The sequence below is a fragment of the Juglans microcarpa x Juglans regia genome, chromosome 2D (assembly GCF_004785595.1).
Source record: "Juglans microcarpa x Juglans regia isolate MS1-56 chromosome 2D, Jm3101_v1.0, whole genome shotgun sequence".
Lineage (NCBI taxonomy): Eukaryota > Viridiplantae > Streptophyta > Magnoliopsida > Fagales > Juglandaceae > Juglans > Juglans microcarpa x Juglans regia.
The window spans coordinates 10,413,951-10,431,082 of record NC_054596.1 but is presented as its reverse complement, the minus strand read 5'-3'; the positions used below and the strand labels follow the sequence as shown (position 1 = coordinate 10,431,082).

At 37.6% G+C, this 17,132-nt stretch overlaps 2 protein-coding genes across 2 annotated transcripts; both read right to left on the bottom strand.

The window, feature by feature from the left end:
* Positions 1–305: 305 nt before the first annotated feature.
* LOC121249240 lies at positions 306–869 on the bottom strand. The gene has a single exon (XM_041147954.1). It carries the CDS (start codon positions 867–869, stop codon positions 306–308), a length of 564 nt encoding a protein of 187 aa, XP_041003888.1.
* Positions 870–2,191: 1,322 nt separating this feature from the next.
* On the bottom strand, positions 2,192–6,670 carry LOC121249239 (wall-associated receptor kinase-like 3). The gene is made up of 3 exons (XM_041147953.1): positions 5,621–6,670; positions 4,525–4,656; positions 2,192–3,378 (listed from the first exon to the last, which is right to left on the bottom strand). Exons 1-3 carry the CDS (start codon positions 6,504–6,506, stop codon positions 2,192–2,194), a joined length of 2,205 nt encoding a protein of 734 aa, XP_041003887.1. The 5' UTR covers positions 6,507–6,670.
* Positions 6,671–17,132: the final 10,462 nt, after the last annotated feature.

Below are 17,132 nucleotides of genomic sequence, written 5' to 3'. Positions count from 1 at the left end.
CGATTGATAAGGAAGATAGCTGTATGAAAAGCAGCAGTTCAAAACTTCAATGGAATTGAGGAATGTGCCATTAATGTTAGAGCTGTCTCAAGAATTTTTCAATGACAACGCTCAGACAATCCATTTTGTTTAGGTTATTCGTGGAGATGCTCCATGCTCAGCAATGCGTCTCCATGCTTTGTGATTTGGCCTAGCGTGGAGCATCTCCACGTCCATGATGCTCGGCCAATGCATTGGCGAAACAAGTTATTTGTAGGTTGAGAGCGATGACTGGAGTGTGCAGAACCACGTCCACAATTGCTTTTTTATTTCTGTTGGTGATACTGGGAGGGTGCAGAACCACGTCCACAAGAATTACGAAATCCCCTAGTATGGTTGTTAAAGTTTCCATGGTTTGTATAGAGGGCAATAGCAGAAGATGCTTCATGGGCAGATACGATACACATTTCCAAATCTTTTAGTTTGCCAATCACGCCTTCAAGTGGTGGGAAAACTTCGTGAGCATTGATGGCAGCAACAATAGGATCAAGTTCAAATCCAAGACCTCTGAGGATGCAAGTGATGAAGTCATCTTCATCCATTGGTTTGCCAGCACCATGAAGTGAAAGAGCCAATGACTTGGCTTTGTGGACATAGTCCTCCATTGAGGACGTGCCTATGGTGAGTGTTTGAAACTCGCCTCTAATTTGTTGGATCCTATCCTTTGTATGGCTTCCATACAAAGTTCTCAACACTTCCCAAGCATCTTGGGAGGATTCACTGTTGATCACCTGAGACAAGGGTGCATCTAATAGTGAGCTATTCGACCAACCAAGTATAAGTTGATCAATACGAAGCCAGCGTACAACAACATGGTTGGATTGCGACATTCCATCTACACCTAGAATGGTTGGTGCTTGTAATATGTATGTCAATAGATTTATTACTACCATTTACTTACTTATGTGTTTTATTTTTATGTGAATAATTGGATTTGATATGGCTCAATCTGGACCCTTGAAGCAATTAAGGCTGAGTTACTTGAATCACGTGGGAGATCCGTGACTGCATCTGAGGAGTAAATTGTTGAGCCGTTGGATTGCTACATGTGTTTGCATCTGTTGTACCATATATATTCGTTGCTACACATTGTAAACCCTAATCGATTTCACTTTTGTATATTACAACAGTTTTGAGAAAGAGCAGGGAAGGGGGCGATTCTTAGGGTTTTCTAGGGTTTTCTCTTAGGGAAGAAATCTGTGTGATTTCTGGTAAAATGAGAGAGGGATTTGTAACACTAAAGTGTATTGAGGCTTCTCTGTGAAGTATTGATCATCAATAAAGATCTTTGAGGCCATTCTTGCCTTGGATATAGACCATTAGGGTCGAACCACGTATATCGGTTGTGTTATTTCTTTATTTCTTTTATAGTTCGTATTTTCTTGTTTCTTATGATCACTGTTTTATATTCTTGGTGATTTGTATTCTTGATTTTTTTCTATATTGTTTATATTTGTAATCTGGTATTTTTTCTTGTGAGACTGTTGGTTCTCTGGTTGTGGTTGTTTTCAAACCAAGATTCTTGAGTTTTTGTTTTGTACAAAATCAGAAAGTTTTATAATAGTGCTGGACAAGGAATCTCATTTTTTACATAGCCTAACAGGCCATGCCCACATAACACATGTATACTTGTGCTTTCCAAATCAAGTAGTTTGTGGAGGCTAACTTTATGGATACATCAGGCAAGTTGGTTTTAGTGGAGGAAAAATCCAAGGACCCAAATTCATCCATAGGTAGGACCGATGCAAAAGAGGAGGAAGACATTTCTGGAATCTCGTTGGTGCTCTGATACCATATAAATGAATAGCCCTTGCATTATGCAGGGTCTTTATATTAATTTATATAGAACTTTACATATTACAATACTAGCTATTTATAGCTAAGGTGATAGTGAGACAATGTTGTACTTGATAGTAAGACATGCTATACATAGAAATAAACTGCTACAATCATGTAGTGGAAAATATGAAGCAAAACATGATGCAATGATTCACAGCAGTAATAGAGTAAACTTGTCTCTTCAAATCCATGTTCACAGACAGATTCATGATCAATTTATCATTAAGATACAAGGTAGAAGAAAACCATGCACCCTACAAGATGAAAATGTATACATATATATCATTACAACACAAGTGTTTTCTATACCCGATTAAGAAGAAATTGCCAAAAGATGTTGTTCGCTACTATCCACACATGATGTTAACGTTGTTGATGTAGAACCAATCCATTGATCGTACATTTGAATGCTAACATATTCAACCTCTTCATATTTTTCCTGATCAAGGTTAGAAGCGCCTTTTCTTGACTTTTGAACGGCCACTAACTCCATTGAAACTTCTTTCATTGTAGGTCGGTTTTTTCCACTCAAGTTCAAGCACCTTCTTGCAAGATTCGCAACCACACCAACCTCTTTTTCACCTTCTTTCAAAACTCGATCATCAAGAATATCAAACAAATTGTTTTCTTCCATTGAACGAATGAAATAAGAGGCTAAACCTTTGGTATATTCTGTTCTTATTGAAGAGATTGCTTTTTCTCCAGTTAATAGCTCAACAAGGACAACACCAAAACTATAAACATCACTTTTTTCTGTAAACTGACTAGTTTGAAAATACTCAGGATCCAAGTATCCAAAAGTACCTTGTACCTGTGTGGTCAGATGAGTTTGATCAATTGCAACAGATCTTGAAGTTCCAAAGTCTGCTACTTTAACTCTGTACTTTTCATCTAAAAGTATGTTTGTAGACTTGATGTCTCGATGGTAAATGGGTGAAGAAGCTGCTGAGTGCAAGTAGAAGAGAGCTTCGGCGATATCTGCAGCAATTTGTAAGCGCATATCCCATGTTGGGGGAAACTCTTTGTTTTGGTTATTGAGATATTGGGAAAGAGTTCCATTAGGAATAAACTCATAAACGAGTAGAGGAACTTCTGTCTCCAAGCAACAACCAAGTAATTTAACCACGTTCCTATGGTTAATTCGTGAAAGAATAACAACTTCATTAATGAATTCTTCAAGGTGTCGTTCATCAATTATCTTAGACTTTTTTATTGCGACAATACTTCCATTTGGTAGCATTCCTTTGTAAACCGTACCTTGTCCTCCCTGGCCAAGCATTCTGTTTACATTAAACTGGTCTGTGGCCTTCTCCAACTCCTTTGAATCAAACAATTTAGTGGTTTGAACATTGATTTCATTGGAAGATAATTGTTGTTGTAACAATAGTCCACCATTCCGTTTAAAGAACTTCTCCTTCTGCTTAATCAACTTTCTTTTATTTACTGCTTTGTAGGACAACCATCCACCAATAAGTATTACTACTAGCCCAAGACTAACTCCTGCTCAACTCAATGAAATAGTGAAAAAGATTAATACACTCGATGAAAATGGGAGAAAATGTTATTTTCTAAAAAAAAAGAGACATTATTTTCTAATTGTTAGAAAACGTACGTAAAGAACAATTATGTTTCAAAACTAGGTAATTAATCATGTAAAAATTTTAAATAAAAATTGTATTAGGGTTCAAGAAGTCGTGTATGTTAATGTCGATTATGCTCAGAGCAGAATTCATTTTCATTCAAATATTTTTCTAAGGAAACTGATCTTCTATAGTATTTTTTATTTAGGCAAACTAATGAGAATTATAAATATAAGTAGTTGATGTTTTACGAAAACCTAAGAGGGTCTTTTACATGATGCATGGGATTGAGTCAAGTTCATGGGCGAATTAGCTAGGGAGTGGAAAGCTCCGGCCTCTTGGTTGGAAGGATTGGAACCTTTACGCCAGACTAGATTATATGCTATAGAGTTGGCTGAAACTGGAAAAGGATTTCAAACATGCTAAACTATAAATTAATTATAACCGTGCATGGTTTATATTAAGTGTACAATAATGATATGAGCAAATTCTTTTTTTATCTCAAATATCCAAGCTAGATAAAATAAAATGGATCCATATAATAACGCCACGATTCGAAAGTGAATGGCCAAAAAAGAAAACATACGGCCAAATTGCATGGGTTGTGCCCAATTAATTCAGACGTCTTTCCTAATCACTTGATCATTATATGATTTTTTATTTTAGATTAATATGAGTAGAAGTTGAATTGGAAGATGGAAGTACTGATCCTGGTTTCTTTGTTAATTGGGTGACACTTCAGACCAGAAGCTAGGTAGTGGGTCGATGCTGATTACTGCAGTTCATGCTGCAAACAGCCGTGGTATAAGGCCAACAAATTATAAATAAAATAGATATGTTTGATGTTAGACCTAATTAATTAGTAGTAATCATGTGTACTGATTATATATTTCTATTAATCTCGGATTGAATATGTTACTTATGTATATCATCATGTGTATTTTTGGAATAGTTATATGCATATATAATTTGTGAGTTGCATAATTTTATCAACAAGGCAGGTGCTATATATCCATATTAAATAAGAAGACATAATTATAACGAGAGAGAGAGAGAGAAGACATACCTATAATAATGATGGCAAGCTTGGCACTCCTACGAGAAGGGATTGGGACACAATTATAAGACCCCAAAGTATTTTCACAACGTGTTTCATGACCACAATAGTTATTAGTTGAGTTTGCACATTCATCAATATCTGATATTGGAGTTATAAACACAATTAGTAGTATAGAATGTATATATACAAGATTACACAACTAGATTTGTTACAGACATAACTAGATTACACAAAAGTTAATTCATAAACTGATGTGGATTTATGGGATTTGTTAAATCTAATTTATGATAAAAGAAACTTTACAATATGACATATCACATGATAAAACCACGTCAGTTTGCGAGTTTATTTTTATATAATTCTTTTATGACTAGAATATTTTCCTATAATAAAAGTACAAATCTTATTTTCAAAGTAAGAGAGATAAAAATACAAATTAGAACACACGCATAATTATTTTTAATATTATTATTATTTCAGAATTTAAAAAAGTTAAATTTTTTATTATATTTTATATTGAAATTTGAAAAAATTATAATAATGAGTTGAGATGAGTTTAAGTTCTAAAAGAAGCGTAATTTCTTAAGACTCCACTAGTGGGATTTGATCACCATTGAGTTTTTTTTTTTTTTTTTGGTTTAAGAAAACACTTTCGAATATATATATATATATATATAACCCACCTATACACACATCAGTACTTTAAAGCTCTTTCGAACTCATGGTAGACATTATAAATATAAGAAAAATCCTATTAATCCTATTTACATGATATATTATATATAATTATTTATTCATTATTTAATTTTTTCTCAATTAATTTAGAAAAAATAAAAGAAAAATAAATTTAAAATAAATTTAAAAAATAAAAATAAATATAGTGGGTGGAAGTATTGATGAGTACTAGCAAACCTCTAAATATAGTTAAACAAACATACAATGGTGACCTGACCCCGCTGTCAGCATCCTAAAGGTTCGACATATTTTAAAACAATAATATTTTTAGACGAAAATATAATTTATATGTTAAATCTAATTAAGAGTCGATTTAACAAAAGAAATTAAAAATAGTAAATAGGCATTATAGATTGGAGAGGTTTACCTTCACATCCTTCAAGAACGTAGGGATTTCCATGGAAGCCACCATTGCACCTACATCTGGAAATGTAGGTAAAGCTCCAATCAAAAGAAGAATAACCGCCAAAGGCACAGCTACTTGGTGGCGAGTCCGGATCTACTGAAAGCAAATTTTTGGTAGTACTATCAATCACCCAATCCAATACCACTGGAAAGGATATATTTGGATTTGGCATTTCGAAATTGTTCTCAAACCACTGCCGTTCTACCAAGAATGCATACCTGCATTCTCCGACTACCTTCTCGGAATCATATGATCTTGGCTCTATTTTTGCAGTGAATGATTGGATATCTTTGGGGATTGAGGTTTGGCAGCAGTCAATGTCCTGGCACCTTTTTCCATTTCTTGATGATATTATTTTGTGATCGCAAGCGGACTGGCACACTGCACCAATTGAGACTTTCCCATCGTTGGACCACATTGAGGCAGCGTTGTTGCAACCCATGGCAACGAAAGAGTTGTCATCACTGGAGAAGACGAAAGGACTTCCAGCTAACTCTTCTTTGAGTGTGCTGCTTACATTATTAGTACTACTCGTAAATACCGGATAGTTGACCCGAACTTGGCCATTATCTAATAGAATCTCCAGCACCTCCAGGTTGAACTGCCTTAAGACAGGTATTTTGGATTTACAGTTGAAAGTGTCAGTTTCATTACATACGATTTCAAACCATTTGGAAATATAGCAACCATCACCTATTCCAAATGGGTACGGAATGCTAACATTATTCCCACTGCATTCTGCTGGACATGATGGACTTTTTGTTATGTTTGCTGCCCGTGCAAATGCATAGATTGAACATAATAACAGAAATGTCTGAAACCCCAATCTCAGTAGTATTGCTGCCATCCCTCTCTCTCTGTGATGATGATGATTGACGAAGAAGAATAGGAGTGCGGTGAAGCAGCTAATTTCAAAGCCACCATGCAATGCCCTCCCGGTTTTTATAATGATGAGATCCACATCCTTGAGATATTTCTATGGAATTTGCCTAAAACAAGATAAGTTAGTATCCAAGAAAGAGCAACCTGCAATTATTGAGCTGTGGAAATTATTACACTTGGATCAAAGTAGCCAACACAAAACACACTCGTTTCAAACAACATATTAGCCTTACAATTATATTCAAACAAGTTGCTCCCCTCTTCTTGTTCTCCTCCTCTCTTTGTCGTCTGGTCATAGAATTCAACGTACGCAAGTGGGCATTTTTCTTCTTTACACAATCGCCCACACAAGCTCGTAGCCTCGTAGAGTGCCTTCAAACATGTTTGTTCACACTGAAGAAATGATCTATGCCTTTGATCTGAGAGTCCAACCATGACGGGAGGCCGACTACACTGCCCAACAAATAAATGCAAATAATTCAAGACAGGCTGGATATACGGATACCGAATTAATTCCTTTTCTGAAACCCATCGACATAGATATTAATACGGGGAGTAAACGAAGAAAAAGAAAGAGACGTGACTAGTCTTTTTCTGAAACCCATCGACAAAGATATTAATACGGGGAGTAAACGAAGAAAAAGAAAGAGACGATGATGGAAGGGGTGGCTTTAGAGCAACGCTTCCAGCTAGCTACCGTTAGTTATATTGCTATTTTTTTTTAATATTTTTTTAATACTTTTAAATATTTTTTAAAAAAATAAAAAAATTACAATATTATTAAAAATATTTCTTTAATCATTAAATAAAAAAATTAAAAAAAAAAAGAAATTTGAGCAGAGCCACCGGCTGTAGCCCCCAACGGAAAGACTAACTTTTTCTAATGGAAAAGAGTACGACAGCGACGACGAAGACTTCCTGGGCTAGAACAACGACGAAGACCTAAAGTTTCTTTGATTATAAAATAAGATAAATAAAAATTTAAATTTAAATAAAATATTTTATGAGGATTAGATCACGTTTATTTTTATAAATTATCTTATGCCATATCATCTTATCTAATCATTATAATTTTTTTAAACTCTCATATAAAATATAATAAATAAATAAATTTTTCAAATTTTAAAATAAAAATTATATTAAAAAATGATATTCTAATAATATTTTATTCAACTTTTAATTCATCTTATCTTATCTGTATAAATAAACGAGATCTCAAAAATGAAAGAAAAGAATTTTGTGAACAATAATAAGATGATTTATGAATAACAATCACTACAAGAAATAACGCATTTTCCAGCAATTTTACTATCGCCGCCAAAAAAATCGCTGCAATTAACCCTTATTTGCAGCGATTTTCTTATCGTCGCTGAAATCTAAAGCAATGTATACGAAATCTGATGTTGCAATTACTCTTCACTCATTTGCGGCGACTATTTGATCTTTCGCGGCGATTTTTTATCGCCGCAAATAATATTAGAAACTGTAGCCATATTTTAATTGTGGCGAATGGGAAAATCGCCATAATAGCTAGTTTTGCGGTGAATAAAAAACGCTGGAAATAGTCTTCTAGAAAATTTGGGCCTTTCCCAACGATTTTAATATCGTTGCAAGAAAAATACCACTAATAAACATTATTTCCAACAATTTCTAAGTCGCTGCTTGCTTTCCTTCTCAAATTTTTCAACTGATGAAAAATAAATTACTCTTACTTTTTGCAGCGATTTTAATATCGTCTCAAATTGAACAACAGATACTATTTGCGACGAAAATACCATAATAACTGATGCATGAATACTGATCTAGATATATATCTTCCAAATGAAGAATCAGCATTAAAAATTCTAAGACGGTAAGTAATTGTCTTCTCGATAAATAATAATATATAGAAAATGAAATTGTTTCATAATTCATATCCTTGTGATACGTATCATGTCTTGCAATACAGTTATTGTGAGGATTCATCTATAAGGTGTATTGGAATGGTTAAAAGGTGAATTGTTTGGTAGAAATGAATACATCATGCTGATGCTTGGTTCTTGATCCTTGCATTAGAAAAAGAATTAGTAGCCGACTTGGTTCTTGATGATGTATTTTTATGACACATGAACCAATGCTTCTTGATCTTGTGGAGCTCAAACTGAAGGAAGTTATTGCAAGGGAGCCCACTCTCCTTGTTATGGTGGTTGGCGTTCCTAATGTTGGGAAGTCTGCTTTAATGAATTCAATCCATCAGATTGCATCATCTCTCTTTCCTAGTAAGACACTACAATGTCTAGAAAAGGAGGACTTTATCCGATAGCTCATGTCAACTACTACACTGCTTTTTTCACTCATAATTTTCTTTCGCAGGTCTGGGAAATTGTATACCCAAAGGATGGTTCAGTCAAGGAGGTTTTAAAGGCTATGCAGGTTAAAGGGCATAAGGTTGTATAGTGATAAGTACTTCCCAATGTCTTCAGAGAGCTTGTCTGCCCTTGTCTTTTCAAGCAATTTCATTTTTATTTTCCAAACTTATATTCATGAAGTTTGCTTAGCTTTAGGTTACATATGTTTTAAATGGCATAAGAAAATTCAGCTAATGTTGAGTGCAATTTCAAAAATATCTTCTTTCTATAGATTTGTTATAATTATAGCTTGATGACCTAATAATTAAATTGCTTCTTATGTCTGAAATTCCTTTCTTATTTTTTCCTTCTGATGTTCAGAGTGCAGTAACTTGGTTATGCTTCTCTCCTAAGCTCTGTACTTGTTCAGGAAAAGCTTAGTCCTTTACCTCTCAACTTGATCTAAGAATGAGTTAGAGATTGAAGGAATTGGGTTATGAGAGTAAAAATGATCCTCCGCACCTTCTAAATTGCTTGTATTGAGTCTATACTCCCAATGGGAGAAGTAAAGGAAGGACCCATGGATAAAGACAGGAGATGAGAATGTATTATTTTTAACACTTTTCTTCAAGTTAATAGCCTAGGTAAGCAACGAGGATTTTATTTGCAATTAGTAGGTTCGATTAGAATTTTCTGGTTTGTCGAGAGCTACTCTTGCTGTTTATGCTATGTTTTCACACAAAAATTATGTGAATTCTCAGGTTTTCTTCAAATCTAGTATGCTTGGGGTGATGTAGTTGAGATTGTGGTTAAATGAGGGATGCTTAAGAGCATGAATGTACCAAAGCTGCTAGTTGTCCATGGTAGTGTAGAAAACTCGGCTATGCACTCTGTTTTGCTTCTTCAACCAGTCCATTTCATCTCCATTTTCTATTTGCATCTTATTGTCAACCAAAGGTATTTGTTTGTATCCAAAGATTGAAAACAAGCCGTCAAATGCCATTTTAATAGTGAAATTTCCAGGTTTTTTATACTTCCTCATTCTCTTCCATTTCTAAGTCAATTCCTATCATTTCTACATTCTTAACCCACGATCTTCATATATCTTTCATGTAGAAAACTCAATGGCCTTTATTTGATAGCAAACATGCAATTTGTCATGTTCAATTATTCATTTAGAATGCTTGAAATAAGGAGTTTTAGGTTTAGTTCATATGTTACTTATATCATATAGTTATATATACATATATTATATATAAGGGTCTCTAATATGAAGTATAGCTTGGGTATAGTTCATCAGGATTAATTTTATGGATTTTTTTTTTTTTAATTTTGTGAAATATCTTTTCCGGCGATTAAAAGTGCGCCGACATAGATCAATACCAACGATTTTGTGTCGCCGCAACTGAGGTCACAAAACCAATAACTCAATTGCAGCGATTTTTAAATCGCTAGTATTGATCTATGCCAGCGCACTCTTATCGCCACAATTGTTATTTCAAAGACATTTAGTCAATTGTGGTGATTTCAAAAAATCGCTGGGATTGACCTTTTCCGGCGATGTTTCCTCTTTTAGCGACAGTATTAAATCGCTGGAATTAATATTTTCCAACGATTAACAACTGAATCGTATCGTGCAATTGCAGTGATAAAGGTACTATTTGCGGCGAATAAAAATCGCTGGGAAAGAAAATATTAGCCGGCGATTTTTGGCTTCCGTTGGAGTAGATCAAAAGTGGGGCTTTAATATTGGCGAACCTACAACGATTTATAAATCGCTGGGATAGGTGAGAGGCGGCGATTTTGTTGGTTTTGCCAACAAAAGTGAATCGCCGGTAAATGTGATTCTCCTTGTAGTGAATGAGATAATTTGAGTTCAATATTTATTGGTTTTAGAAAAAAGAAGAGAAAAAAATTGAAAAAAAAAATTATAAAATTAAAATATTGTTAAATATAATTTTTTAATATATATTTTTTTTAAAATTTGAAAAAAATGAATTATTTTTATGTTTTGTTTAAAAGTAAAATTGTAATGATTAATTTAAAAAATTTATGATGATTAGTTTAAAATTATTTATATTTAAGTGACGGTTGAAAAGAAAATGAAATTGAATTAGGTAAAAAAAGATAAATTTATAAGGAAAAAAAATGAGATGAAACATACATCACCAGCTGCCCTGACGAATCTTAAAGCTCTGCAAACAAATGCGAGACAGGCCGGATATATAGGCCGGAATTCATTCTTAGACTTATTAGAAAAATGTTACTTTAAGATTTATAATACTATTGATGATTTATTTATATATTTAATTTTGTCTTTTTCTTTGAAAAGAAGATAATCCTTACACCTTTTGTTATTATTGCTAATTTACTATTTACCCTTTAAATTTGAATTAAAAATCTTAAAATATGATTTTATTGCATAATTTCACGTGCTTGCCCACTTGTTGCATTCTCTCATTCTTTGAGAGGTTTGGCTAACTAATAAGAAGACAAGAGTTGAAGATAGCCAGTTAGTACTATCATTTACAAGATTACCAAGTGGTTGCATGATCTCATCCCCTTGCTTAAGCCCAAGTCCTTATTGTTCCGTTTAGATATTTCGATCCTTGAGTCTCTTGATATTTCCAGTACTACCATTAGAACTAAGGGCCATTTTCTTGTGAAGTGGATCCCCCTGGGAACTCTAAAGCTCAGCATTAATGTTGCTTTTACAAATAACCCTGGTCCTACGGGCTGTGGGGGCATTGTAAGGACCCATAATAGCGTTTTTTTTTTTTTTTTTTTTTTTTGCACTCATCACACTAACACTTTTGTAGAGCTTGCAACTTTAAAGATTGACTTCCTTTCATGTTACTAATTGAATGCTTGTGAAATAGGACTCCCTACTGGTAGTTAAATGGTTTGAATCCAATTCTTAGCCTCCTTGGTAATTTTTTGATGTTTGGAATGATATTTTGCATCTTAAAAACTCTTCTTTTTTTAGAATACATCATGTATACCTGGAGGGCAATGCTTTAGCTAGTAGTCTTGCCTCATTTAGTATGTATGGTAATACGATAAGTTTCTCTTCCCTTTTACAACTTCCTAAACATACGGTTGATCTTGTGTTTTAGATCATGTAAGTATTCACAAATTGTTTCTTTCTTTTATAAATTTATATTTATAAACATTTTATTGTTTTTAATAATTTTCACATAGTTTCTAGAATCTTGGTTTTGGCCGGATTATGAATATAACTGTTAACGTCATGCTTCGTACGTTTTTAGGCCTGGTTCCAACAACTCAGATCTTTAGAACTGGACCTGCAAAAATACAGAAGAAGGCAACTGGGCGAGAGTGGCCTTGAGGTTGGGGAGTCTCTGATGTCAAAGTTAATATCATGTTTTGGAAGTTTGCAAATAATAAAAGAGTCTAAGGATCAGAGAGAGTTTCTCGTACTTGGTAATCCATGTCCTTTGTACTTTTCATTTTGTCAAAGTCTTTTAATGTGGCGTGCTTTTGCAACAGCGTCATTAATGTGGTGTGTAACTCAGGTAGTGGTGTCATTAATATGTCGTGGTTCCTCGATTTGCTTTACCTTCGGTGGTCCATCGATGTTCCCATGTTAGAGGATCAATGGTTCTACATTTTTCCCGTTCTGCCCTGTACAAGTCCCCATGAGCGGAGTGTGGCCGAGCAACGTCAGACCTGTCCGTCCCATCAGCCATCATTGTTTACTTTTCCTTATAGGCGACTTACTTTATGGACAAGTTTGGGCCCTGGGGCTGGGTGACGGATCGAAGCCCAGTGGGCATAGGAAGTGAGGGGAAATCCCTTTACAGTTACCCTGCCAATTCCCCTTGGATGAGGCCAAGGGGAATTCTGCCTTTCCTTCCTTCGTTAATCAACTTTTGCTACTATGACTATGCAGCCTTTTCTTTCTCGAGATGGGGGTTGCAGAGTTTTTGGAGCTCATGTGTTGCACTTCGGCTCCCTAGCTATATTCGAGTGGCCTTTTCGTATTTACACTATATCTAGAAACGGTTTGCCTCTAGCTTGCATGATTGTATTTTGACGGTTCTATTCTGTATTAAATGGTGCCCCTTTGGTCCTTTCTTCATTACTTGCGTCAGGTGGTTATTTATTTCCCATGTCGCATCATTGGATACGCTCTGTTGGAATCGCAACAATTGTAGGATTCTGGTACTCTGTGGGGTGCATGGACTCCTACTGCCTCGGAATATCAGCTGTCAAGCTTGCCTATATAAGGTCCCCTTCCTTCTCAGTAACGGGTTTCTTTGTCCATTCTCTCTTCTCCTGGATATCTTGTGTTCCTCTTCCACTTTCCAATACTTTTCCTTGTGTTGTTCACTCTGATTTCTCTTCTTTCTTCTTTCCCTTTGGTTGCTAATGGCTCCCAAGAAATCCTCGCCTCCTTTCAGATTGGCTAGACCTTTCGACATTGCCCATGCCGCCGACGGTCAGGGCAACACACTCTAGAGGAGTTTGTTAGTTTCTCGTGGCGTTCGGACGTGACTTCCGTTGAGTTGGAGTTGTTGAGGAGACTTACGGGGTTCCTCGGTCAGTGTAACTCGAGGTGCCTCCTCCTACCGAAGGGGCGGTAGGTTTTGAGAGTTATGTCTTCAAAGTTGCGAGGTACCCCGCCATATTCTCTTGCTGTCTCAGGCTTCCCTTCTATCATCCAGTGCGAGAAGTGTTGGATTTTTTCGAGTTCGCGCCTGCTCAGGTCCCTCCTAGTGCATTGGAGGAGGTCGGGGCTGAATACTCGAATCTCACAGTGCGTGAGTTCTTCCTGACTCACAATCTTATGAGGTGAAGCCGTCACACTTACGGCTTCAGACCAGTCCGGGCATTGGTTCGGCTGGAGTTGCAGTATATTGTTGCGAGGGGGTGGAGATGTTTGTTCTTCTTTCTATTTGGCAAGTGATGGGAGTTCCCTGTTGGCCAGGCCAATCGACACACATTCCCTGTTCACGCCATATGGGGGCATGTAGGTGGTGACAACGGTCGTTGTCCTACTGCGACCCCGAACGAGATACTCAGGATCGAGGTCATTCGTGCTAGGGCGAAGGCCCATCCATACGACATTCTTTCAAAGGCTCTGCTGGCCGTAGGGCTGTAATCGAGCTGAGCTAAGCCGATCTTTGACTTGCCGAGCTCGACTCGACTCAAAATACTCAAGCTCGAGCCCGAGCTCGAGTTCGATATTTTTTTTTATTCTTTGCTTGAGCTCGACTTGATAAACTAAACTCTCAACTCGATCTCGAACTCGAGCTCATCCCACAAACGAGTTCGAGTCGAGCCGAGCTCGAATTGTTTATTTTTTGAAAAAAATTTAATTATTAATAAATTAAATAAATAAAAAATAAAATATCTAATATTGAATTTATATAACTAACAAGTAGAACCTCTATTAAATTATAAAATTTTAAGAAATTTATAAATAATTAATATCTAACTAATTGATATTTATCTAAAATAACAATATATTATATGCCTACATATATTATTAATACATACACTTAATATTATAGCATATATCTATTTCATATATAGTTATCACGTACTAGTATATGAAATTATTAAATTTTATTGACTAATTATTATACAAATTATAAAATATACCTATGAAGTATATTCACTATATAGACATAAATAATTAGATTATATATTATATTTATTTAATTATAAAAGTGGTATGCTTATATTATTAGCTAATACATATATATATATATGTATATATACATAGGTGTATGTATATATTTATTAATATATGAAAGAGTTTTAATCGAGTCAAGCTAACGAGTCGACTCTAGCATAAACAAGCAGGCCTTAACGAGGCTTAGCCGAGTCGAGTCGAGTTTTGTCGGGTATGTGTCATTTACAAATCAAGCAGAGAGGAGGTGGAGAGCAAGAATAGAGCAGTTTGCTCGCTCGCACAATTGGCTTTACGTTGTGCAACAGAGGAGCGGAAAAAGAAAGGAGGTTGAGGAGGCCTTCATCGACTTGTTGAAGTCCCAGGATGAGGTTGGCTTTCTTTGTCTTGAGGTGGCACTTGCCTCCGAGGCGAGGGAGGGGCTACAAAAGTCTATCGATGACTGTCTATAGGAGCTTGAGCAACTACGGGCTAAAAACTAGGAGCTTTGCCAGTGGCAAGACTCTGACTATCAGTCGTACAAGTGCCTGATGAAGCAGTTCGAGAAGGCTTCCTAGTTTCTGACAGACAAGAGAAAGACCTTAGAAGACTAAAGGAAATAGAAGAGGGATTTACTTTGCTCCTCGGGGAGGTAATTTGGACAGTGATGTGGCCAGTCTGCTCCTTTGCTGCCATAAGGATTAGGGTAAGTATTCGGGCAGCCTTGAGGCTGGACCAACACTCCTTTGCGGGAGGGACAAGGCAACATTTGGCTCAACCTGTCCCTTTATTTCCCTCGAGAGGTAGGTTGTTCGGGCAGTTTGCTACTGAACTTGCTCCCGCTTGTTGACACCGTAAGTAAAATTTTGGGTCAGGCTGGTGCTGATCCCACCAGCCTGACCAAAACTTCGTCGTAGCGGAGGTCGGGATAAGTTATTCGTGTAGCTATGGAGCTGGTCTTGCTCCCCCCCACAAGGAGACAATGCGGCCTCTGGCTCGATCCGTTTCCTTGGTCCGCGAGAAGGTGGGTTGTTCTAGCAATCTGTGTCTGGACCTACTTCTGCCTATTGATGCTTACGAGGAAGGTAAGTCTTCATCTTCGAATAGTTGAGGACTACCTGCACTCCATCGAGGAAGGGTCGGAATGGCTCAAGCCAAATCACCCATTTGCCCCCCAAGGAGGTAATTCGGACAGTGACGTGGCCGGTCTGCTCTTTCACCGTGATGGGGGTTGGGGTAAGCATTCGGAGGAATAAGATGACCTTTGGCTCAACCAGTCCTTTTGTTCCCTACGGGAGGTTGGTTGTTTGGACAGTCTGCTACTAGACCAGCTCCCTCCCGTCGACAGTGCTAGGAAGTGTAAGTTTGGGTCAGGTTGGCACTGACCGCACACTTCGTCATAACGGAGGTCAGGGCAAGTTATTCAGGTAACCATTGGGCTGGTCCTGCTCTCTGCTGCGGGGAGACGAGGCAGCCTCTGGCTCTACCTGTCTCCTTGGCCTGTAGGGAGGTAGGTTGTTCGGGCAGTCTGCTCTTGGATCCACTCCCGCCTGTTAACTCTTATAAGGAATGTAAGTCTTTCCCTTTGCGTAGCTGAGGACTAACCCACACTCCGCCGTAAGAGGGATAAAACAGCATTAGACATTACATGCATCCCGTTGGTACCCTGCGGGGGAGGTAATTCGGACAACAATGTGGCTAGTCCTCTCTTTCGCTATGATGGAGGTCTGGGTAATTTTGTCAGGATGTTAGGGGGTTTGTCCCACTCTCCCGGATGAGGAGGTTGAGCCTCCTGCTCACCTATCATCCTTAGTGGGGAGGTTGGTTGTTCGGGCAGTTTGAGACTACACCAGCTCTCGCCCGTTGACATCGCAGGAAATGGTAAGTTTGGATCAGGTTGGCACTGTTCCCACACTTTTTTCGGCAGCCTCAGGGCTGGACTCGTTCTCTGTTGCGGGAGGGACAAAGTGGCCTTTAGCTCACCCTGCCCTTTTGGCCTTGTGAGAGGTATGTTGTTCGGACAGTTTATAAATGGACCTGCTCCTGCCTGTTGACGCTCACGAGAAAAGTAAGTTTTTATCTTCGAGTGGCCAAAGGCCGACCCGCACTCCTCTGCGGGAGGGATAGAGCAGCCTCTGGCATGACTCGTCCCTTTGGCGCAGCTTGCGTGTGGTTACCACCAGCGTGAAGGCGAGTTGCTCTGTGTGGGGGTATCTGGCTTTAGCTCCACGATATGATCGGTTGGTGTAGTAGACCGGCCTCTAGATTCCATCCCTTTTGCTCACTAATGCCGACGAGATTGCCTGGGGGTAGACTACCAGGTATAGGGTAAGTGCTTCCCCACACCTGGGTTGGTTGAGGAGCGGTGGGCTCGTGAGGTATTCTTTGAGAGCCTTGAATGCCAGGTCGCACTCGACGTCCCATGTCTGTGCAGAACCTTGAAGAAAGGCAGGCACTTGTCAGTGGATCTTGATACGAACCTATTGAGAGCTGCCACTCACTAGCCCGACTAGTCTTTGCACCTCGTTTATGCTTTGGGGTGGGGCCATGTTGAAAATGGCCTCTGCCCTTTCAGGGTTGGCTTTGATTCCACATTCCGACACCATGAATTCTAGGAACTTCCCTG